The sequence below is a fragment of the Callospermophilus lateralis genome, chromosome 10 (assembly GCF_048772815.1).
Source record: "Callospermophilus lateralis isolate mCalLat2 chromosome 10, mCalLat2.hap1, whole genome shotgun sequence".
Classification (NCBI taxonomy): domain Eukaryota; kingdom Metazoa; phylum Chordata; class Mammalia; order Rodentia; family Sciuridae; genus Callospermophilus; species Callospermophilus lateralis.
In genome coordinates this window covers 129,057,057-129,081,954 of record NC_135314.1, presented here as the reverse complement: position 1 = coordinate 129,081,954, position 24,898 = coordinate 129,057,057, and the positions used below count along the sequence as shown (strand labels likewise).

General features: G+C 37.4%; 1 protein-coding gene across 1 annotated transcript in view; it reads left to right on the top strand.

Annotated features, from left to right (window-relative positions):
- Nucleotides 1–24,898, top strand: part of Col6a5 (collagen type VI alpha 5 chain) — a 100,576-nt gene that overhangs the window by 60,986 nt on the left and 14,692 nt on the right. The window contains exons 33-36 of the mRNA XM_076868198.2: nt 421–514; nt 1,042–1,701; nt 6,197–6,284; nt 14,813–15,021. Coding sequence (XP_076724313.2) covers nt 421–514; nt 1,042–1,701; nt 6,197–6,284; nt 14,813–15,021 — 1,051 coding nt within the window. The remainder of the gene's footprint in view (nt 1–420; nt 515–1,041; nt 1,702–6,196; nt 6,285–14,812; nt 15,022–24,898) is intronic.

Sequence of the window (24,898 nt, the reverse complement as noted above, 5' to 3'; positions counted from 1 at the left end):
AGAGAAGCCAAAGAAGACTTGTGAATGTAAGATTTCTGGAGAGCCCAATTTCAGAAGCTAGTGTGTAATCAGAAGAATGCAAAAATTCAGTCTAGAATTGAAGGTACGGGAGTAAGAGATTTAGATTTCCCCCTGCCCTGATGAACCTAAATCTGGTCAGGTTATCTTGTGGTGGCTTTTCCTTATCATAAAATAAGGATGTTGATACCTGTTCTGTGCATGCTTTTGAGGGGTTATGTTTAGGATAAAAGGGAGATGTGCGTGCATGTCCGGGCATGTGAAGATGTACTGAATAAAGCAAAGGATTATAATGCAAGGTGATAGTGATTAATTGGGTGTTTTTCAAAGTGAGTACATAATGGTTCCTTGTAATAATTTAAAAAAATGGGTAAACAAGCATTTATTTCTTTTTCTATGCAGTTTGACAACACAGGGACATTTCAGGTGATTCCAGTTCCTCCCGATGGGGACTATGAACCGTTGGAAAGGCTGCGTCTCTGCACACTTTGCTATGGTAAGACCAATGAAAAGAATTTACTGTGCTGAAAGCTTAAATGACTTCTGGGTGGGTTACTGAATATGGTTATGTCAGATTTCTATTTTTTGATTATAGGGTCTATTTTCAATTTTTGCAGTTTTAGAAAACACCATATGTCAGGATTTCAATCCCTGTAGTGTTTGGAGTTTCCAGAGAATGTGAAAATTGGTTTAGAAAATTATCCCAATTGATGTAGCCCTTCTGGGAGAAAATTTGGTCGTTATTAATCCAAAGCCTCTAAATGATTAAGTTCAGGGATTGTGAACTTCAAGTGTACTTGCTACCTAAATTTGCTTCCAACACAGACCCCAAGTTGTCTGCTAGTGGCCACAGAAACATTGGATGTTGACAACTCCTCATTAGTTTAAATGATATGAAATGGAAGATGTATGGATCAGATGATTAACTCTTGGTAATTAGTCACTGAATCCCTTGACAAAGATCTCAAACAAGTATCTTGTACCAACATCCAATCAATGATGCATCTCTCTCTGTGTTTTCAGATAAATGCTTTCCAAATACTTGTGCCGAAGAGATTTTCTTACCTGGAAATTCCTACATGGATGTAGCCTTCCTCTTAGACAATTCTCAACATATAGCAAATGACGACTTTAAGGCTGTGAAAACCTTGTTGAGCTCAGCCATGGACAACTTTGACATTGCTTCCAACCCTTCAGTCTCAGACTCTGGGGACAGGATTGCCTTGTTGAGCTATTCTCCTTGGGATGGTTCCAGAAGAAAAATGGGGACAATAAAAGTAGAGTTTGAGTTCACAACTTATGACAACCAAGTCCTAATAAAGAGCCACATCCAGACTTCCCTCCAACAGCGAAATGGGGAAGCCACCCTTGGTCATGCCCTACAATGGGCCACGGAAAATCTCTTCCCAGGAACACCCAACTCACGCAAACACAAGGTCATCTTTGTGATCTCAGCTGGAGAAAATCATGAGAGAAAGGAGTATGTGAAGAAGATGGCTTTGAGAGCCAAGTGTCAAGGCTACGTCATATTTGTGATCTCTCTGGGCCCTGCGCATAAGGACAGCATAGAAGAATTAGCCAGCTACCCACTGGATCACCATCTGATACAGCTTGGGAGAATGCATAAACCAGATCTGAATTATGTGGTGAAGTTCTTAAAGCCATTTGTGTACTCGGTCAGACGTAAGTCATGGTTTGGTTGTTTTCCTTTGTTTTAATAAGCTAGTATTTGTTCCTCGTGTTGATAACTTAGTGGTACCCTTCTGTCTGCAGCTAATCCATATATATGAATTAGATGATGAGATGGGGGCAGGAGTGGGTCATATCCTGCTTATATTTCTGTTGATGACTCTGGTAATGCAATGGTGAGAACTTTTCCACAATAGAGTGTCTCTTAGCCAAAATCAGACCAGTAGAAAGCACAGAGTGATGAGAGGTTTCCTGAGTCATACTTGCTCAACTTGAAGGAGTCCCAGCAGTTCTTAGATGGTCTCTAGTGCGGGCATTTAAATAGAAGTTCCACTTGCTATACCTGTTTTATTTATAACTTTGGCATACCCTGGAGTCCTGTGAGGGAAAGTAAAGATGGCACAGTCAAGCGCTCCTCTCAAAGTCTGAACACACAAATCGCAGAGAAATTCTGTTAAAAATGCAAGTTCTGATTCGGTATGTCTACGACGGAGCTTGAGATTCTGCATCACAGGCAGATGCCTGAGTGATGTCAGTGCTGCTGGTTCAAGGACCACACTTTGTGCAGCATGACTTTAAGTCCGTTTTCTATAGTGTTGCCCATTGAATGGGTACCGTCCCACAAACTGATCTGTGAAGAAATCAATACGGAAATTCAGGATAAGCATCTAGAAACTTTTAAAACAATTTGACATGGATTGCTGTAGCCTACAAGTGCATTGATCAATGGACTGGTCTCATTGAAAAGGAATTAGAGCAAAAATATCAGTCTTCCAAGAATTAGAAATAAAATACCTGTCCTCTACCACAAATGATTTGAGAAAACCTTCTCTTAGAGATATAGTTCTCAAAATGTGAGTTGGTTATTTTTCCCCAGGGGACATCTGGAAATGTCTGGAAACATTTTGAAATTATCACAACTTAGGAGTGCTATTACCATCAAATAGATAGACCCCCCTCCCACACACCAATAAAAAGTAACTCAGCCTCAAATGTTAGTAGCATTATATGTGAGGACTCTTTCTCATTGTCTGCTTTCCATTACTGTAATGAAATACCGGAGGTAATTAACTTATAAAGAGCAAAGAATTATGATTCTGAAGTTTCCAGTCCAAGGTAAGTGTTTCCCTTGCTTTGGGCCTCTAGCAAGGATAGCACATCATGGGAAGTATATGGTGGAGCAAACATGCTTACATCATAAGACAGGAAGCAAGAGAGCCAAGAAAGGACCAAGTGCCACAATCCCCTTTGAAGGCACACCCTCAATGATGTAAGGACCTCTCACTAGTCCCTACCTTCTAAAGATACACTGCAGCTCCTAATATCCCCACCCTGGGGAACAAGCCTCTATCTCATGAACCTTTGGGGGACATTCATCTAAACCATAACACCGCCCTCTAGAAGATTCCACAGAATGGGAGCTGAGCCTGTTCTTTCTAGGAAGCTGACAGAATCCCAACCACTGAAACCAATCCCAACCACTCCACAATTTAAAACGTCTCTTGTATTCAAGGAATGTCCCAGCACCACTTCAGGGATAATGTTTTGAACGTTCATTCTTTTTTTTAAAAAAAATATTTACATCAGCTTTATTCATAATCACTAGACACAGCCCAGTGTCTATTCACTGGTGAATAGATGAGCAAATTGTGGCATATCAATCTATATCATGGAGATGATTTCTCGGTAAAAAGAATGTTCTACTGATACATGCAACAGCATGGATGAATCTCAACTATATTATGCTAAAGGACAGAAACCAGACTCAAAAGCTAAAGATTGATTCCTTTGATATAACATTTGGGGCAAGTGAAACTATAGGGACAGACTGGGTTGGGAACAATGATTGAGTAAATAGTATAGTTTTGTGGCGAAATAGTCTGTGTCTTGAATGTAATGAGATTATATAACTTTTTTATTGTTCAGAGTCATAGAACTGTATACCAAAATGAAGCTAATTTCTACTGTATGTAAATTATAGTGTAATTGGCCTAATTTAAAAAACATGTCATAGTTATATAGTATTTCAAATGGTTGAGAACTTATTTTTTTTTAATTTTAAAAATTTTTTTAAAATTTTTATTGTTGGTTGTTCAAAACATTACATAGTTCTTGATATATCATATTTCACACTTTGATTCAAGTAGGATATGAACTCCCATTTTTACCCCGTATACAGATTGCAGAATCACATCAGTTACACATCCATTGATTTACATATTGCCATACTAGTGTCTGTTGTATTCTGCTGCCTTTTCTATCCTCTACTATCCCCCCTCCCCCCCTCCCCTCCCCTCTTCTCTCTCTACCCCCTCTACTGTAATTCATTTCTCTCCCTTATATTTTTTTCCCTTTCCCCTCACTTCCTCTTGTATGTAATTTTGTATACCCCTGAGGGTCTCCTTCCATTTCCATGCAATTTCCCTTCTCTCTCCCTTTCCCTCCCACCTCACATCCCTGTTTAATGTTAGTCTTCTTCTCATGCTCTTCCTCCCTACTCTGTTCTTAGTTACTCTCCTTATATCAAAGAAGACATTTGGCATTTGTTTTTAAGGGATTGACTAGCTTCACTTAGCATAATCTGCTCTAATGCCATCCATTTCCCTGCAAATTCTATGATTTTGTTATTTTTTAATGCAGAGTAATACTCCATTGTGTATAAATGCCACATTTTTTTTTATTCATTCGTCTATTGAAGGGCATCTAGGTTGGTTCCACAGTCTTGCTATTGTGAATTGTGCTGCTATGAACATGGATGTAGCAGTGTCCCTGTAGCATGCTCTTTTTAGGTCTTTAGGGAATAGACCGAGAAGGGGAATAGCTGGGTCAAATGGTGGTCCCACTCCGAGCTTTCCAAGAAATCTCCATACTGCTTTCCAAATTGGCTGCACCAATTTGCAGTCCCACCAGCAATGTACAAGTGAACCCTTTTCCCCACATCCTCGCCAGCACTTGTTGTTTGACTTCCTAATGGCTGCCAATCTTACTGGAGTGAGATGGTATCTTAGGGTGGTTTTGATTTGCATTTCTCTGACTGCTAGAGATGGTGAGCATTTTTTTCATGTACTTGTTGATTGATTGTATGTCCTCCTCTGAGAAATGTCTGTTCAGGTCCTTGGCCCATTTGTTGATTGGGTTATTTGTTATCTTATTGTCTAATTTTTTGAGTTCTTTGTATATTCATTAATGGCAGAGAAAGCTCCACCTTTCTCCTGTGACTCATACTCAATTGGAGAATCCAGTATTACCCTCTTGAGAATGCTACATTATTTCCCTGAAACTGAGTTGTCCTCAGGTGTATGATGTAAAGAGGAAGAAAAAACATGCTTCCATTAAATTTTGATACCAACTCTCCTTTTAAAAGCATTTTTTTTTGTTTTATAGTAATTGAAATTTCTTTTAGATGTATACTACCATCTATCATTCCTATACATGCATGAAAAGGAAATATGTGTAAAATAGACTGGTTATGGCATTCCTAAAACTTCTTCTCATTCAGAATTTGCCTCTATTAAAAGTAAAAAAATCAAAATTCAGATTTTTTTTATTGATGCACTGTCATTGATATGACAGCTCCATCACATTCCTGCCTTATCAGCAACAAACGTCAGATGCCATTGACCAGAAGACACATTCTCATTTTAGAAACATAGAAAAAAGAAAAAAATGTTCACTAGAATCAGAGAAATATGACACTCTCTGGAATATTTTCGTGGAGTCATGGGTCAGCCAATGATCAAAAGCTTCCTTTAATTTACTATTTTCCTGGATAAGGAGAAAATATCATAAACTTCTCAATATTCTACATCCTGCAGATCAACTTCAGGACAAATATAATGGAACATATTAATTAGGCCAATAAGCTTTTATATAACCGGGAAGATTTTAGCTTACTGGCCTAATTATATTTATATTATTAAATTTGTATTTAAATTAATTATATATTAATTTATATTTAGCTTACTGGCCTGTTATATTTACAAGTGACTCTTAATTGACTAATGGGTGTATTTTAGTTTCCCTAAAATAAAAAAGATTTTCTCATAGGAAATCAGTGTTCACTGGTGCAGAGGCACAGAAATAACAGAAATAGCATCGTGTAATAAAATGTGTGATCTTTCCTAGATTTGATCCAGTAGCCTAAGTCTGAGAGGAAAAGCTTTGCACAATCAGAATAGAATGTCGCTTAGATTTTGTTCACCTGGGCTTATGGAAAGCATGGGTCCTCGCATGATGATTAACCCTCAGATGAACAACTGGAGATTGTTCTCTGTGATCTTAGTAATTCTTTAGCTGCTAAAACATTCTGAAATCACTATTTTGAGTGCTATTTCTTGTTGTTCCTATTTTCCGTTTTCACTGCCAGCCAAATTCTGTTGTGACATGTTAACATTTATTGCTCCAAGAGGAGGCCTGTTGGGATCCTCTTTACCTAGCAAACCCAATTTACTAGTTTAAAAATCTAACTATAACTTTGTTCTCTCACCAGGAGGATTCAATCAGTACCCACCACCCATGCTGGAGGATGCCTGCAGGCTCATCAGATTGGAGGGGGATGGTCAGAACAGCGGTTTCCAGTGAGTTGGAAAGCTGTTATATTTACAAGTGGCTGTTAATTGACTGATGGGTGAATTTCTGGCTGCTGGCAGGTTATTAGACTGAGGAAACCAGCAAGATCTCTGAAGTAAAGGCTCTTCATATATATATACTCCCTTGTCGATAGCAGAAGTTACATATGGAGCATGCTTTCTGGTTTGATGTTTTTATGATCTTTATTACAATCTTACCTTTGACACATTCATGGTTTCCTCGGGAATTCCCATTCTGAAATTTACCCCAGAATAGAACCCATAATTGATTGTGAACTCATCCCAACCTCACTTCCCAGTTCTCCCCATCCTGAGGCTCTGGGTTCTGGCTGTATGGCACTGCTTGTCTATGCCGTATGAACTAAGCGCTTTCACCTCTTTTTCTGGTCTCTGTTCAACTGCTGGGGACTCTGTTCCTTCCCACAAAACCCTACCTATATTTTATGGCTCAGATTGAAACTGTCTCCTCTTTGAAACTGATCTTTACTCCCAATCAAAATCCACAGGCCTCTTTTGTACCTTTTTATACTTCTACCAAGGTACTTATGATGTTTTCCCCAATATCTAACCTTGTTAAAGCCTGGGGCTGCATATGATGTTTTGTTCCATCCCCAAAATATTGCATTAAAAACTTCACAACATAATTGCATGTGTAGATAATTTTACTTCACATTATGTCCTAAATGAAAAATAAATAATTACTCTGTGTGATTTTTTTTTTTTTTTTGGTACCAGAAATTGAACCCAGGAACGCTTAACCACTAAGCCACATCGCCAACCTTTTTTTATATTTTATTTAGAGATAGAGTCTCATCGAGTTGCTTAGGGCCTTGCTAAGTTGCTGAGGCTGGCTTTGAACTCAGGATTCTCCTCCCTCGGCCTCCTAAGTAGGCCTGCACCTAGCAATCTGTGTGAATCTTGACTCTCAAATTGGGTGAGAGTGACCAATCTTGGTTGCTCTTTGCTTGTTAGGTACTTCTCTAAGTTTGAATCTTGTGGAAATCCAGGTCTAGGCCCATAATCACCATCTCCTCTTAGATTACAATTAAGCAAACAAGCTTCTCAGAAGTCCTCTTAGATACCTCTAGAAGCAAAATGGCAAAGGTCCCCCACTATCTATGCAAGCTCACATTCCCTCTAACAGCCAACTTCATGTACTTGGTAGTTCAACAGGAAAGCATCCAGCAGCCAGCACTCTCTGAAGGACAGTATTGCCCTAATGTCATGTAAAAGCAGGGTTTTCCAAATCTGGGTAAATCGTACATTCATTTAAAAGACACCAATCCTCACAGGACTGCAGACAAAAATATTATGTTGTTTAAACATGTGCAAACATAAATCTAGCAGTAAATACTATATGCTTATAGTTCTTACATAGCTATTAAGCCCCCCAAAATGTACACATCAAATCCAAACTCAGTAAGACAAAAATTTTCAACCCTAATTTTCATGTCATGGGTGAATCTGCTTTGCTAAAACTAACAGAAATAAAAAAAAATACAGTAAATATTTTATAAATATGTAAAATAAGGTACATGCTGCTGTGGTGTGTCTGTGCTGGCTATTCTTACATAATGAATCCTTTTCTTATCACTTATGCTCACCTGCATTGTCTGCAGAATTATCCACACAGTGTGTTGTGATGTCATTTGATTTTTGCTTGGTGTAAATGTATCATTTATATATGTCTGACTCCTTTTTTTCTTTCCTCATTAATCCCCCATGGTTAAAGTACTACTTCTGAGTCCCAAATATGAGTGTCAAACAAATGCAACATGGACGTTGAAATTACATAAAATTACATGATCAACCATAAAATGTTTTATTATATAAAAGGTTTTATTTTATCATCTAAACAGAAACATTCTCAAATTATAATGAGAACTCTTAAACCGCCAAGAATATAAATGTCTTCACCATTTTAAGAGCCACTGATATCAACAGAATATCTTTAAATATTCTCACTCCTTTCAAAGAAGTGCTTGGTAAATTAAATAACTATTTTCTATGGTGATTGGTATCAATTGAGACATAATAAGGTTGTTCCAGATATATGGTTGAATTTTTCATCATTTATCTGTAATTCTGTGCAAATCAGACTAGGCTTATCCCAAGAAATAGTTCATAGGTTATAAGCAGATATGGGAAAAAGAAAGATAAAGAGAAAATTTTTGTCAGTTTTTTTTTAAAGTAAAGTGTATAACAAATCTATTATTTGAAATGAACTTAAACATTTATTTTTGATTTGTCATTGTATTGATTTTCTATTTTCTTCATTTTTTAATTTTGTTATATATGACAGCAAAATGCATTACAATCCATATTACACATATAGAGCATATATTTTTCATATATCTGGTTGTGCACAAAGTAGAGTCACACCATTCGTGTCTTCATACATGTACTTAGGGTAATGATGTCCTTCCCATTCCACTGTCTTTCCTACCCCCATGCCTCCTCCCTTTACCTCCCTCCCCTTTTCCCCATCTAGAGTTCCTCTAATCCTCCCATCCCCCCCACAACATTATAAATCAGCAGCCTTAAATCAGAGAAAACATTCTGCATTTGGTTTTTTTGCTCCCAAAATGTAGGCTCTCTATTCATCTCACTGATTATGTCTTTTGGGGGAGAAGAATCTTTTTAGTTTGAATGCATCCCATTTATTGATTCCTGATATTAATTCTTGCACGATAGGAGTCTTATTATGGAAGTTGGGGCCTAATCCAAAATGATGGAGATTTGGGACTATTTTTTCTTCTAATAGATGCAGTGTCTCCAGTTTAATTCCTAGGTTCTTTATCCACTTTGAGTTGAGTTTTTTACATGGTGAGAGAGAGGGGTTTAATTTCATTTTGTTGCATACGGATTTCCAGTTTTCCCAGCACCATTTGTTGAAGAGGCTGTCTTTTCTCTAATGTACGTTTTTGGCGCCTTTGTCTAATATAAGATAACTGTAGTTAGGTGGGTTTGTCTGTGTGTCCTCTCTTCTGTTCCATTGGTCTGTAAGTCTATTTTGGTGCCAATATCATGCTGTTTTTGTTACTATTGCTCTAGTATGGTTTAAGGTCTGGTATAGTGATGTCACCTGCTTCACTCTTTCTGTTAAGGATTGCTTTAGCTATTCTGGGTCTCTTATTTTTTACAGATGAATTTCATGGCTGATTTTTCTATTTCTATGAGGAATGTCATTTGGATTTTGATTGAAATTGCATTAAATCTGTATAGTGCTTTTGGTAGTATGGTCATTTTGATAATATTAATTCTGCCTATCTAAGAACAAGGGAGATCTTTCCATCTTCTAAGGCCTTCTTGAATTTCTTTCTTTATCATTCTGTAGTTTTTGTTGTAGAGGTCTTTTACCTCTTTTGTTAGGTTGATACCCAAGTATTTTTTTTTTTGAGGCTATTATAAATGGGGTAGTTTTCCTTGTTTCCCTTTCAGAGGATATGTCACTGATATACAGAAATGCCTTTGATTTATGGGTGTTGATTTTGTATCCTGCTACTTTGCTCAATTCACTTACTAGTTCCAAAAGTCTTCTGGTAGAATTTTTTGTGTCTTCTAGATATAGAATCATATCATTGGCAAATAGTGCTAATTTGAGTTCTTCTTTATCTATCTGTATACATTTAATTTCTTTCATTAGTCTAATTGCTCTGGCCAGTGTTTCAAGAACTATGATAATTAGAAGTGGTGAAAGAGGGCATCTCTGTCTTTTTCCAGTTTTTAGAGGAAATGCTTTCATTTTTTTTTTTTCCGTAAAGAATGATGTTGGCTTTGGCTTAGCACAGGTAGCTTTTACAATGTTGAGATATGTTCCTATTTTCCCTAGTTTTTCTAGTGTTTTGAACATGAAGGGGTGCTGTATTTTGTTGAATGCTTTTTCTGCATCTATTGAGATGATCATATGCTTCTTATCTTTGTCTATTAATGTGATGAATTATGTGTATTAATTTCCATATGTTGAATTAGCCTGGCATCCCTGGGATGAACCCCATTTGGTGCACTATCTTTATAATACGTTTTGTATGCAGTTTGCCAGAATTTTATTGTGAATTTTTGCATCTGTGTTTATTAGAGATATTGATCTGAAGTTTTCTTTCTTTGATGTGTCTTTGCCTGGTTTTGGAATCAGGGTGATATTGGTCTCATAAAATGAGTTTGGAAGTGCTCCCTCTTTTTCTATTTCCTGAAATAAATTGAAGAGTACTGGTGTTAGTTCTTCTTTAAAGGTCTTCTAGAACTCAGCTGTGTATCCATGTGGTCCTGGGCTTTTCTTGGTTGATAGGCTTCTGATGGCATCTTCTATTTCATCGCTGGAAATTGATCTGTTTAAATTGTGTATATCATCCTGATTCAATTTGGGCAAATCGTGACTCTAGAAATTTGTCCATGCCCTTCAATGGTTTCTATTTTATTGGAGTTTAAGTTTTCAAAATAATTTCTAATTATCTTCTGTATATCTGTAGTGTCTGTTTTGATATTTCTTTCCCATCACCTATGTAAGTAATTTGAGTTTTCTCTCTCCTTCTCTTTGTTAGCATGGCTAAGCATTTGTCAATTTTATTTATTTTATCAAATAATCAACTTTTTGTTTTGTCATTTTTTTTCAATTGTTTCTTTTGTTTCAATTTCATTGATTTCTTATTTTAATTATTTCCTGTCTTCTACTGCTTTTGGTGTTGATTTCTTCTTCTTTTTCTAGGGCTTTGAGATGTAATGTTAGGTCATTTATTTGTTAACTTTTTCTTCTTTTAAGGAATGAACTCCATGCAGTGAACTTTCCTCTTAGTATTGCCTTCATAGTGTTGCAGAGATTTTGATATGTTGTATCAGTGTTGTCATTTACCTCTAAGAACTTTTTAATCTTCTCCTTGATGTCTTTTGCAATCCATTGTTCATTCAGTAGATATTATTTAGTCTCTAGGTATTGGAGTAGCTCTTATTTTCTATTTTATCATTGATTTCTAATTTCATTCCATTATGATCTGATAGAATACAGGGTAGTATCTCTACTTTTTTATATTTGCTAAGAGTTGCTTTGTGGAATAATATTATTGACTGTTTTAGAGAAGGATCCATGTGCTTGTGAGAAGAAAGTGAATTTGCTTATTGAAAGATGAAATATTCTATATATGTCAGTTAAGTCTAAGTTATTGATTGTATTATTGAGTCCTAGTTTCTTTGTTCAGCTTTTGTTTGGGCGATCTATCCAGTGGGGAAAAAGGTGTGTTAAAGTCACTCAGAATTATTGTGTTGTGGTCTATTTGACTCTTGAACTTGAGAAGAGTTTGTTTGATGAATGTAGATGCTCCATTGTTTGGGGCATATATATTTATTATTGTTATGTCTTGTTGATGTATGGTTCCTTTAAGCAGTATGAAATATCCTTCTTTATCCCTTTTGATTAACTTTAGCTTGAAGTCTACTTTATTTGATATGAGGATGGAAACCCCTACTTGCTTCCGCAGTCCATGGGAGTGGTATGATTTTTCATACCACTTTCACTACAGTCTGTGGATGTCTTTTCCTAAGAGATGAGCCTCTTGAAGGCAGCATATTGTTGGGTTTTTCTTTTTTTTTTTAATTCAATCTGCTAGTCTGTGTCTTTTGATTGGTGAGTTTAAACTATTAACATTCAGGGTTATTATTGAGACATGATTTGTATTCCCAGTCATTTTTGTTATTTAACTTGACTTGATTTCTCCTTTGCTTAGTTTTTCCTTTAGTGTAATACCTTCCTTTGCTGATTTTCATTGTTGTTTTTCATTTCCTCTTCATGAAATAATTTGCCGAGGATGTTCTGTAGTGAAGGCTTTCCAGTTATAAATTCTTTTTAAATTTTGTTTATCATGGGAGGTTTTTATTTCATCATCAAATCTAAAGCTTAATTTTGCTGGATATAAGATTCTTGGTTGGCATCCATTTTCTTTCAGAGCTTGGTATATGTTGTTCCATGATCTCCTGGCTTTGAGGGTCTGGGTTAAAAAAGTCTGCTGAAATACGAATTGTTCTTCCCCATATGTGATCTGATTCCTCTCTCTCTTGTGGTCTTTATGATTCTTTCCTTATTCTGTATGCTAGGCATTATTATTATTATGTGCTTTGGTGTAGATCTGTTGTAATTTTGTACATTTAGTTTCCTGTAAGCCTCTTGTATTTGATTTTCCAATTCATTCTTCATGTTTGGGAAATTTTCTGATATTGTCTCATTGAAGACATTGTGCATTCCTTTGGTTTGAAACTCTGTGCCTTCCTCTATCCCAATAACTCTTATAAATTTGGTCTTTTGATGCTATCCCATAATTCTTGAATGTTATGCTTATGGTTCCTTACCATCTTCACTGTGTGGTCAACTTTATTTTGCAGTTTGTATACTTTGTCTTCATTATCTGATGTTCTGAATTCTAAGTGAACTAGTCTGGTGGTGATACTTTCTATTGAGTTTTTTATTTGGCTTATTGTTTCCTTCATTTCAAGGATTTCTGATTTTTTTTTCCAGAATCTCTCTTTCTTTTTTTAAATTAATTTTCTTTTTAAAATAATTTTTTATTTATATATGACAGTAGAGTGCATTACAATTCTTATTCCACATACAGAGCATGATTTTTCATATCTGGGTTGTATGCAAAGTATATTGACATCTATTCGTGTCTTTATACATGTACTTTGGATAATAATGTCTATCATATCAGGGCCTTGTGCATGTGAGGCAAGCACTCTACCAAGTGAGCTATATTCCCAGCCCCTCTATCTCTTTCTTGATGTAATCTTTTGCTACCTGTATTTGCTCCCTTATCTCTTTGTTGGTGTGATCAATGGATACCTGTATTTGCTCCTTTATCTGATTATTAATGTCAACAATGATTGCCTGTATTTGCTCTCTTTTCTCTTTGTTGAAGTGATCAATTTTTGCCTGTATTTGCTCATTTAGGTCATTGTTTAATTCACAAATTATTTTAATTATGAACATTCTGAACTCCTTCTCTGACACTTCATCAATTGCGCTGTCCATGGGTTCTGTTGTTGTAGTATCCTTGTTTGTTTGGGGCACTTTCCTCCCTTGTTTTTTCATTTTGTTGATGTGATTTCCTTTCTTGCAGTGTGGATCTGAGGTGTTACAGTTTCTACCCTATAATCTTGTAGTATCTGTGCAGATTATCTGTATCTCACCTTGGTGTTGGGCTTCCAGATCCTGCCGGTGTCCAGGATGGATGCTACTGCAGCTATAGGAGGTGGTGGCAATAGCAGGAGATAAGTCAAGCTAGCAGTGGAAGTGCCCCAAGATGGATGCAACTTCTTTAGGAGATGGGGCTGAAAGGGTGGGCCTTACACTGTCTTTGGGATGCCTCCTCCAAGATGCAGCAGCTTCTAGGCCCTGTCTGTTGTCTGAAGGTAGAGGCTACTGCATGGGGAGACTATGGGTATGGCTGCAGTGTCTCAAGATGGAAGTGGGTTAGACCTGGGCTCCCAGGTGGTGGGGAAGGGGGGTAGACACAAGCTTATCCTGGGCCTGGTTCCTGCACAGGTCAGCCAGGTGGGTCTGGGCTAGGCCTGAATTCCAGTGGGTGTCTGTCCGTGGCTGGATGGACCCAGACCTACCCTGGGTGCTGGCTTCCTCATAGGTCAGTGAGGTGAGTCTGGACAGAGCCTGACTCCCAGATGTCTGCCAGTGGGTGGAGGCTGTCCTAGACCCAGTCTGAAATCCAGTGGGTATCTGCCAGTGATGGGATGGACTCGGACCTATCTTGGTCCCCAAGCTCCCGCACAGGTCAGTGAGGCAGATCTGGGTGAACTTAGACTTTTAAAAATGCTTTTACTGGTGCATTATAATTTTTCATTAAGACTGGGACTCTTTGTGACATATTTTTACATGCACACAACATAATCTGCTCAATTTTCTTTCCCTGGGGTGCCGCAGTCTGGCTGGGCACAATTCAGGAGCCACTTGTCAAAAGAAACTAACTTTATTTTTAGAACCACACACGCCAAACAAAACCGCTCCTCAGGAAAAACCCTCAGAGCCCAACTGCCACCACCGGCTTCCCACAAGCCACTCTCCCAACGATCAGTCTCTCCACCTCCCACAATCCTCCTGCTCTTGAGGCCGATTGGCTGGGTCGTGTGGGTGGACCCAAAAAAGTCCCCCAATGAGCAGCTCCGTGGCCTGAAAGGGCAGGGAAACAGCCCAATGAGCGTCACCGCAGAGGAGCCAATCAGCTAGATGTTGCTGGGGCCGCTGTGAGCCAATCATCAGCTAGCAGTCTGAAAGTTTGCTGGGGCCCCTTCGGCTGTGGCTCTCAACACTGGTGCTTCTCCTTTCTCTCCCTTCTCCCCTCCCCAGATTCCCTTTCCTTTACTATGAGCTTAATTTTTTACTACACAATTGCTTTTCATTTCAGAAATAATTAAAGTAATTAAAGAACTATATTACATTGTTGGGATGTCTCATTTGCATTCTCTAAAGTTATCCAGACTCACCTAAAACTTGCTTCTTCTTCTTTTTTTCTATCTAGATTTACTGCTGAGCTACATAAGGTCTCTTCAGACAAAAACAGCCTCATGGGCCAGGAATTAAGTGCTGGGAGAGACTCATCTTTTGTGTTGGAGGACGGTGGAGGTGACCATTTGGTTTACATTCCAAGTAAAATATTAGAGCCACAAAAATTAGTGATTAACTATGAAAAAGATCAGGTATCTGCAGAACCTACAAGTTTTACTTCTGGTAAGGAAATTTTAAAAGTTGGGAAATTTTAAATGCCCTGAATCCTCATATTTTAATACTAGTAGAGAATCAAATCAATTAAGGCTGGGATCTAAAGCAACTGTTTTTTTTCAAATTCAAGATGGTGACTACAACTTCTGCGTTCATTAAAATTGAAGTAAATGATGACAGGCACCACTAGGAAGATTGTTGATAAAAGTACTCAGTAATGTCCTTGGTTTTCTCAGCAACTTAAGATTTCTCTAGAAGCTATGATTTAGAAGGTTGCTACTATATAGAATGAGGCAGTGTAGAGAATATCAGAACAAAGGAGGGGTTAAAATGACTTTTTTAAAGTTAACCTGACTAGTCTCCCAGAATTTGTGATTACATGAGAAGGTACAAGTTTAATTTTTGATATACCCAAAATGATGAAGAAAAAACTCTACCACTCCTTACTCTCTACATTTTGTTGGGAAAGCAGTGGCTATTGTCAGAATTTAATAGTTTCAAATAAATCTGATATATAAGATTATGTCTCTATTTTTGTTAAAAGTGTAAAATTCCAAACAGATTATTCAGCCACTCAACCTATGCATCTGGAATCTCTCAAAATTCTCATTTAGCCAGAATGCCAGCATTTTAAGCATTGTGTCAAAAATATCATGTGTAGTTAAAATATGTAAGTAGGAAAGAAAAAGGAAGCAATTGCTTACTATAATAATCATTCTTAGCAGTTTTTTGGATACACTTTATTTTTCTTGGATTCAACACATATGCACATAATGATTTCTGAAATATAATATTTGAATTTTATCTTTAAAACAGTAAGAATTGCTTTTATAAAAGCTACAATGAAGAATTAAAAAAGTCAATAATCAATCTTTCATTGAAAAATAAGGCATCTTCAGAAAAAAGTGATATATTAAACTTAGATGTGGGTAGTATAAGGCATTCAAGTGTATATTTTCAAGTTAAAATGATTTTTTAATTCTCATATAGAGATATAGCATAAACAAAAGAATTCAATGTTTGTTCTTTGTCATGAATGCTGTTGATTTTGGTTGTTTTTTTAATGATAAGGAAATTATAATACCCTTCCAGGCACAGGTATTTATGATGGTTTGGTCTATAAAGAAGAATGAAAGGCGTTCTGACAGTGTTAGGATAGCAAATTGTTATTTGTGATAGCTTCGTTAGAGGCAAGCATTCAAGCATATGAATTGTTTCAGGAAAGATACATATGACTGGTGGAGGCAGATAACTCCTCTTTGAAGCCGTCATTATGTGTCTTTGTTCAGTAGTAAATGAAAAGTGTTTCAATCAGTTTTCCAGATGTCTGAGAATCAAAACATTTATAGCCAGCGTAAGGTCCAGTTTTGGTGAAGAAATAATTGTCCATGGCTCTGACAAGGGAAAAAAGTGTAAATCCACCCTACCCAACTTCTCCTGCAGTGGGTTTTGAAGTATGCTGGGAGTTCCCTGGAAGATTATGTCAGGTTGGGATGGCCTGGAAACAGAATGTCTCAGACCTAAGGGTAATGTGTTTATTTGTATCCTTCAAAATAAATCTGAATCTTAAATCGTGTTTTCTAGGGATTTTGTGCTTTCTCTTTCTTTCTTTTAAAATTATCTTTGGCCAGTTATCAAAAACTGCTGAGAATTTTCTGCATAGTGTGTTAATCCTTTTGGAGAGTAAACTGTTGTTCAGATACTCTTTTTAGTTAATGAGAGATGAGCTTTGTTAAGTTCCAGATGCATTGCACAAATAAAAGATTGATAACTTTCATAAGCACTTCCATATGCTCTCTTTATTACTCATTTATAATATAATTCTTACAAGGTGAGAGTTGATCTTTTTGTTTTTGAACGGAGAGAATCTTGGGGAGAGTCAGCAATCCTAACTATTGAAGAAATTTAGAGTTCCCAGCATCCTGTGGGCTGGTGGTTAGTTGTGTAGACCCCCTTTCACCAGAAATTCAGTCACTGACTCTCCCCCTACCTCTGCTTTTCCTGCTTCCTCCCACCTGCTCTGATTTGCTTTGAGTTCATCTTCAATTCCATCACCTTATCAGGCCCTCTCCATTCCTTAGAGAATCCCAATGGCAACCTGAATAGAATAATCTGGAAGTTCACCATAAACAGATTTCTAATCCCACCTCAGAATGACCGCTTCATACTTCGGAGTGTGAATAGGAAGGGCAAGCTACAAGTTCTATAGCCACCATAGGTGATTTTCATATACCCTCAGCTTTGTCCTCAGCTCTCCCTGTGGTTCTCAAAGTGTGGTCCCTACCCTGGCAGTTGCAGCATCACCTGGGAACCCACTAGAAAGGCACCATCTTAACACTCATCTCAGACCTACTGCATCAGAAATTCTGTGCATGGGGCTCAGCAATGTTTTACAAGTATTGCAAGTGATTCTGATGTAAGCTAAAGAACCACTACATGTCCTGTCACTTTGATGTGCCAAATTTGGTTTGTGTTTTCAATGAAACTGAAAACAACTGGGTATCTAGTATCACAGGAAAGAAGTAAGAATTTGTATTTCCAAAGGATTCCTGTTAAACAAGGTTATAATTTTATTTTACTCATCCAAGAACATCTTTGCAATATCTATAAAACAAAAATTTGTAAGATCCACTGTAGAGATTATCTTAGAGATTCTAGCAGGCATTTTGACCATGATATCTGTAATATAAAAATACCTTGCAAAATACAGCTCCATCCAATTATTTAACCCATGGAATGGACTTTGTTCTTTGGAAATATGTAAAAAGAATGGATAGCTTAATTATTTTTTTTAATTTTTTATTTGTTTCAATTAGTTATACATGACAGTACAGTGATCTTGACATATCATACATTTGAATCAGATGGGGTATAATTTCTCATTTTTTCTGAGTGTACAGGTTGCAGAATCATGGATAGTTTAATTCTAAATAAATTGCAACTCTTGACCCAGTGATGAGCCTGGCACTTTCATCAAAGATACTACATTAACCAATATTTAAGATACAGTGAGTCAATTTGTAAGATTAAAGGGCAGGATAATGTTTAATAAATGTTAAATACCAACCCAAACTCAGCCTAAATTTTGTTCCTAGCTTTTAGCAGTCCAGATCTTAGGATATCTTCAACTGATGTTCTTTTGTATAAATTCATTAAGAAACGAAAAGCAACTCGACCCCTTCAGACTAGGCTGGAGTTGCACTCAAGAATTTAGAAGGGGACTGTGGATGGGGCTTAGTGATACAGCACTTGCCTAGTGTGCTCATGGCCCCGGAATTGATACCCAGTACCACAAACGAAAACCAAACCCCAAACAAACCTTGAGGGGATTTGCATGGGTTTTGCTTTCTTTCTTTCTTTTTCTACTTTAAGTTTATTCTGAACTGTAGGTAAACTTTTTTAAAAAAAATCAATATTTTTTCTGATTTTGAATCAATCAATTTAGATAATAGATCTGGAAGGGTATTTAGTAATCTGCTGGTACAAACTCACCTGGGAACAATTCTACGCTCTCTCACCCCAGGGGGCATATTGTAATGTTCGGAAACATTTTTAATTGTCATAATTGGAAGGTGCAACTTGCATCTAGTAGGTGGAAGCCATGGATGCTGCTTAACATCCCATCATTCCAAGGACAGTCCCCACAACAAACAATTACCAGGCCAAACTATCAATAGTGGAAGAATCCTGGTTTACGAGAAAGCTCATGCCTGCAAGGTCAAGGGACAGATTGTACTATACAGGCACAGCACCTCTCTGTCCACTGTTCCCCAATGATACCACCAGGACCTTGCCAATGCTTTTAAAAAAATTATAAAAGTAACATCAAGCCATACAAAATTTGAATTCAAAGTCTCAAATGATTTAGCCTATTGAGCTGTTTATAGTGTGGAATATATTCTTTGGCTTTCCACAGGCATATTGTTTTTCATAGTTTGATTCAATTGCATATCTTGCTTTTCACATAATATGTCATAACATTTTCCATATTGCTGTAAACCTCATACTGACTTTTCTAAATGTCCTCATGATGTTCCTTTCAACGAATGAATATACTTAACCATTTACTCTTTTTGAACACATAGTTTGCTTCCAATTTTTGCTGTCATATATTAAACTTGAATATATATCTTTACTCCAGCTAAATTTAAATCTGAATTGGAATTAAGCACTGCAGAATTGCCTTCTGAGTCATCCATGAAATATTAACTGATGCTCTACTTTCATATCAGTCCAATTTCTTTTTTTTAACATATTTTTCTTAGTTGTCAACGGACCTTTATTTTTTGTTTATATGTGGTGCTGAGAATCAAACCCAGGGCCTCACACATGCTAGGCAAGCCCTCTACCGCTGAGCCACAACCTCAGCCCCCATATCAGTCCACTTTCTAAAGAAGAGATCATTAGAAGATTTGTGGTCATGTTTGTATTTTAATGACATGTTTCATAAAGTCTTTAAGAAATTTCAACCATCTTGGTGCTCTTTGGTAAATAAATTGAGTCTCCTCTTCATTTTCAATTGTACATCAAAGTTGTTGCGTTTACTTCTGCTTGGGAATTTAATGTAAATGTCATCATTATCATTATTATCATTTTAGTTGTCTTTAGAAAGTTTCACATGTGGACAAGATTATTGTAAACAGAGAGTTCAGAGTATGTGGACTATCTGAATTCAAATGTGTGCTTTTGAATTTTGCTTCTCTATAACTTGTGCAACCATTTGTTGCAAATAATAAAACAATGTTTTATAGTATTGGTGACATTTTTTAATGTAATTTCCTTTTTAAAGGAATAAGAGTTGGAAATCTGAAGTCGTAATTAGGTGGCCATGGTGCTGGTGGTAATAAAAATACCAGTGCAGATCACGGTAGTAGTGAAGCCACTGGTGATAAAGATGTTGCTGTTAATGGTGGGTGGTGGTGATAGTACTGTTGGTGGAGATGTAAGTGATGGAGATAGAAGGGTGAGAGTTGTGTGGTGGTGATGTTGGTAGTGAGATGGTGATAGTGATGGCAGTGGTGTTACGGTGGTTATGGTGAAGAGGGTACAGGTTGGAAGGAGGGTGATAATGATGGTGGTAGTGGTGATGGTGGTTAGTTGTGATGGACGTGGTAGCCCTCAACAAAGTCTTACTATAAGAAAGGACTCTGTTAAGCATTTACATGAATTTTCCCATGATTATCTAGACATTCTTTCATGTGACGAATGTGTATTTAACTCCTATTCTGAGCTAAGGCCTGAGCTGGACTCTTTCGAAGAGTTAGATTAAAACCAAACAATGGAGACATAGATCCTGTCTTAAAGAAGCTTACAGTCTGACAGCTGTGCAGGAAAAGTGCCTAATAGGAGTCAGAAAGTATTCAGTTCAACAAAAAATTCAAATGGAGTGATTAGGAGGCCAAAATTTCTACCATTAACTCTTGGGGGAGCTGGGGTTGTGGCTCAGAGGTAGAGTACCTGCCTGACATGCATCGGGCACTAGGTTTGTTCTTCAGCACCACATAAATAGGTAAAATAAAGGTATTGTGTCCATCTACAACTAAAAACTTTAAAGTTTTTTTTTTTTTTTTTTAAAGAATAACTGTCAGGGCTCGGGTTGTAGCTCAGTGGTAGTGCGCTTGCCTAGCATGAGTGAGGCACTGGGTTTGATTTTCAGCACCACATAAAAGTAAGTAAATAAAATTTTTAAAAAGCATTGTGTCAATCTACAACTAAAAATATGTTTACAAAAAAGAAAAACTCTCAAAGCATTGCATGCACTGTGTGACTTGACCACTGAACAATGCATGAGAAATAATAGTAACCACAGAAACAGCTGCTTATTGAGTTCAGTCATGGACCAGACACCATGTAAACATTTTATGTACATGATTCCATTTCCTCATTAACATATTATTGTTATATTACTTACTATTCCATTGTACAGATAAGGACACTCATGCGATCTATCTATCTATATGTGTGTGTGTGTGTGTGTGTGTATGTGTATGTGTGTGTGTATGTGCACGCTATACACACACATATATGTCATGTCCCCTCACCAGCAAGGAAGACACGACACAGGATTCTTCTTTCAGCAGTTTATTCAGGACCCTTGAAGCATGGCGGAAAAACTCTCTCTCTCCCAGTCTGCACTAGCTTAAATCCCTCGCCCAGCCAACGCACTTGTGCCATGTGGGAAAAACTGATTGGTACACGAAAGCGGAAACAAGTCAGAGCTCAGCTCTACAGCCTTACAAGGAGTTGTTAACTTCAACAACTCCAACTGCCAAGAAAGCGGAAGAAGGAGACCGACGCCATTTTTAGGGTGTGGTCGCTGGCTCCCTACACATATATATCACTATACACACATATATCTTTATTAAATCTTTACAAAAATCTATTATTATTATTCAGTTTTACAGATGAGGACAGGATTCAAACCAATAGCCATCTGCACACACACACAAAAACTGACTTAACTATGTTTGCCTGTTGCTTAGTGATAGCACCTTCTGCATTTACAGATGAGGAAATGTACCCAATTGCCAACTTTGGGAATATGTTAAATTATATCTTTACTGGGAAGAGTTATTTTAAAATAATTTTGATGGCATAATTTTAGTATCTAAAATTTTAAAATAACCTGTTTATAAACTCCTGCAGAGGCATGGAACACAGAACAGCTCCATTAAAATCAAAGTGCCAGATGCAGGTGGCTGGGGAGTAATGGCTCTGCAGACATGCAGCACTTTTTCTCAGTAGGCTGGTATCTTTTGGCAGCATACTTAGATGTCTAAGATTTTTCTATTGTTTCAGAGCCTGGAACGGTCCACAAGACTTGTTCTTGTCATCTAAGAGCCACCCGGAAAAGTTCAGGCCCCCAAAAGACATTTATTCTGTCTTTGGGGAAAAGGATAAAATCTATTTTAAACAATGTGCTATTCAGGGGAAAAGGGGAAGAGGATTTCATATAGCAAATAGGAAGATTTTAAATGTCTGTATTTCTCTTGGACATACAATCAATGATATGCCATCAGATACACACACTTGTCCCTGCCTCCTTGCCAGCCCAGCCTGAGAGCTTGACCAGTGACCTCATCAGACAGAAGGGAGGGGACCTTTGTTGGAAGTGTTAAATGAAGGGGTATGTAAAGTACTGCCAACTCCTCTGAAGATAAGCATGCATAAACACAACAGAATTATCTTTCTCATTTCTGAAAACATGTGGGTACTTTGTGTGTGCATGTGTGTATGTGTGTGTATGTGTGTGTGTGTGTGTAAGTTATACCACTGACTTTGCATTTTTTTTCCCTCAAGGAAACTGCAGAATCTATTATCTTGGGAAGTATTTTTTAAATATCTAAGACTTTTTTTCTATTTGTTTTCTCTTAATTAAATTTGTGGTATATGTAGGGTAGGTTAGGCATCATGAAAACTGATTTTCTCAAAACCCTTGTAAGGTTGTAGTTTATTATTAAGGTGTTTTAGAAAGTAAAACTGATGCATGAGGAAGACTTAGGCTCACAGAGTTGATACTGAGCAGAGATAGGACACAGGCTCCAAAGGTTTTGTTCACAACTATTGCTCTACAATGCTTAGAGAAGAAGAAGAATCAAATTTTATTTAATTTAAATAATTGCTTACTTTTAGAAGAAAACAGTCTCTTAGTGGCTTCAGTCAGAAGAATATCAATTGACTGAAAATCGCATTCTTTAAATCAGGCCTGTGGGTCCTTAGTGAGCCGGTTAACATGTGCTCTGATGTTTCTGCTCTATCCTCATACCCAATGGCTCATTCTTCTGAAAGACAGAGCTGGGTTCAAACCTTACCATTTCTTGGCCAACTCATTTACATTCTCCAAACCTCAGCTTTCTCATTTGTAAAATGAGAATGATGGTTATTTTACCCTCCCGGTTCCATAAGGAAGTTTCAACAAAAAAAAATATGTGTGTGGAATTGAGCACAAGACCTAAAGCAAATTGAATTAAGTACTCAGAAAGCAGAAATGCAGAGAGAAAGCCTTGACAACCACATGAGAAGTCATCATGTAAAATGTTAACTTGAAAAATATCAGCTGTAGTTTTATGTGGACGGAACTTTATACATTGCACATGTGGTTTGCCTCAGGAGAAAATGTGGCTAATTTTGGCTCCCAGACAAATTGCAAGACAGACCCATGGATAACTCACACAGGGGTTCAGATTTCCCACAAAGTCTGTAAAGGGAGCGTAGCTGCCTCACAGCACACTTAATCCCAATCCAAATGACTCAGGTCCTTTAAATTTTCCCTCACTATCTAAATTTCCTTTCCATGCCCAGTTCTCCATAAAGTTAAAAGGAGTGTACTTGGCATTGTGGCTTAAATCCTTGGCCAATGTTAGGTTGATCTCTGGGGGGGTGCTTCCCTGGAAATTCAGCCAGATCCTTCATTCCGTCCAAGTCTTGTCCATAATACACAGAGCCAGCTCTTCCTCCTCTGCCATTCCAAGGAAATTCTTCCACAGAACTGAAGGCGGAAATTTGGCTCAGTTGACATTTCTAGAGAATACACAGCACTGCTGTGAGGTCTGAGTGTATTATATTCACGCTTCTGCCAGGTTTTCTTGAAGGAAAACACTTCTGAAGTTCCCATCCTTTTAAGTAAAATGAATTTAGATTCAAAATAGAATAATCACACCTTACAAAATTTCTGAGTTTTCAAGGCACAATCATCTACATTTAGCTTCACTGATTCTCATGCTGGTTCTATAATGTAAGGAGGAAACCTATTTTTAGAGATCTTTGTAGATGAAATATACCTCTTGAAAATTGTTTTGTTGGGTACTTTAAGAAAGGATTGAAATTTTGCTCATTTATAAAAAGAAAACTGAAGAAAATAGTCATTTTTCTGATGTGGGCATGTATGAAAAAATATTTCACAGCCATAGTAAGTCAATCCTTCTTCTTATATCAGAACATATATGAAGGGGTAGGGGATATAGCTCAGTTGGTAGAGTGCTTGCCTTGCATGCATAAGACCCTGGGTTCAATCCCCAGCAACACCACCCTCACTCACATGCACAAAACTTATGTGAAATTTTTCCCCCCATTTTTTACAAAGCATGTTGGTTGACCTTCTTAAAGAAACTGAAATACCAAAGAGAAAAAACAGACATCTTGGTGGCAGAGCAGATGATGGTTAGCCAAGTCCAAAAGGCAGAAATGTTCATTTAATTGATCTTCGTGATTCCTAACACACTATGACTGAGAATTCTAGAGATGTTTTTGGTGGTGATGCACATTATATAGTGTACACAGCAAAGAAGAACGCAAGCCATGTACTGTTGTCTTTACTTTTTGTTTTGTATTCAGTAGTTTAATCAGCGACCTACATCTGCTTCAGAAATTCTAGGAAGAGTTTAAAACTGGGTTTTCTGGAGAGGACTGGGAGGCCCATAAATTTCAAAACATGCTTGTAAAATGCAAAATCCTGTTCAATTCTATAAATGCATTAATGAAGGAAGAATCTGGTGCATAAAGACCAGTTCTTAGTCCTTTGGGAGAAGGAGGAAAACATGGAGCATCTCAAACAAGATGGTTAATTTTCACTTACTAGAACTGCCCAAGATGGAAACAAAACAAAACAAAACAAAACAAAACTGGACTTGCTTCTCAATTGAAATAACCAACTGGGAAAAAAATATAGATGAGACAACAGTTTCTAAGACACTGGCAATTGGGAAATGAAAACCAGTGGTTCACAAATGAGGTGAATGCTGCCACTGCTCCAATTTACTGCCTTGAGAGAGTTTCCAGGTCATGGTGCAGAAATGGGGAGTACAGGTGGAGCCCACTGCATTCCCAGAGCTGAGGAGGCACATCTGGGAGTCCAATGAGATTAAGGGGCTAAATTGCACACAGAGTC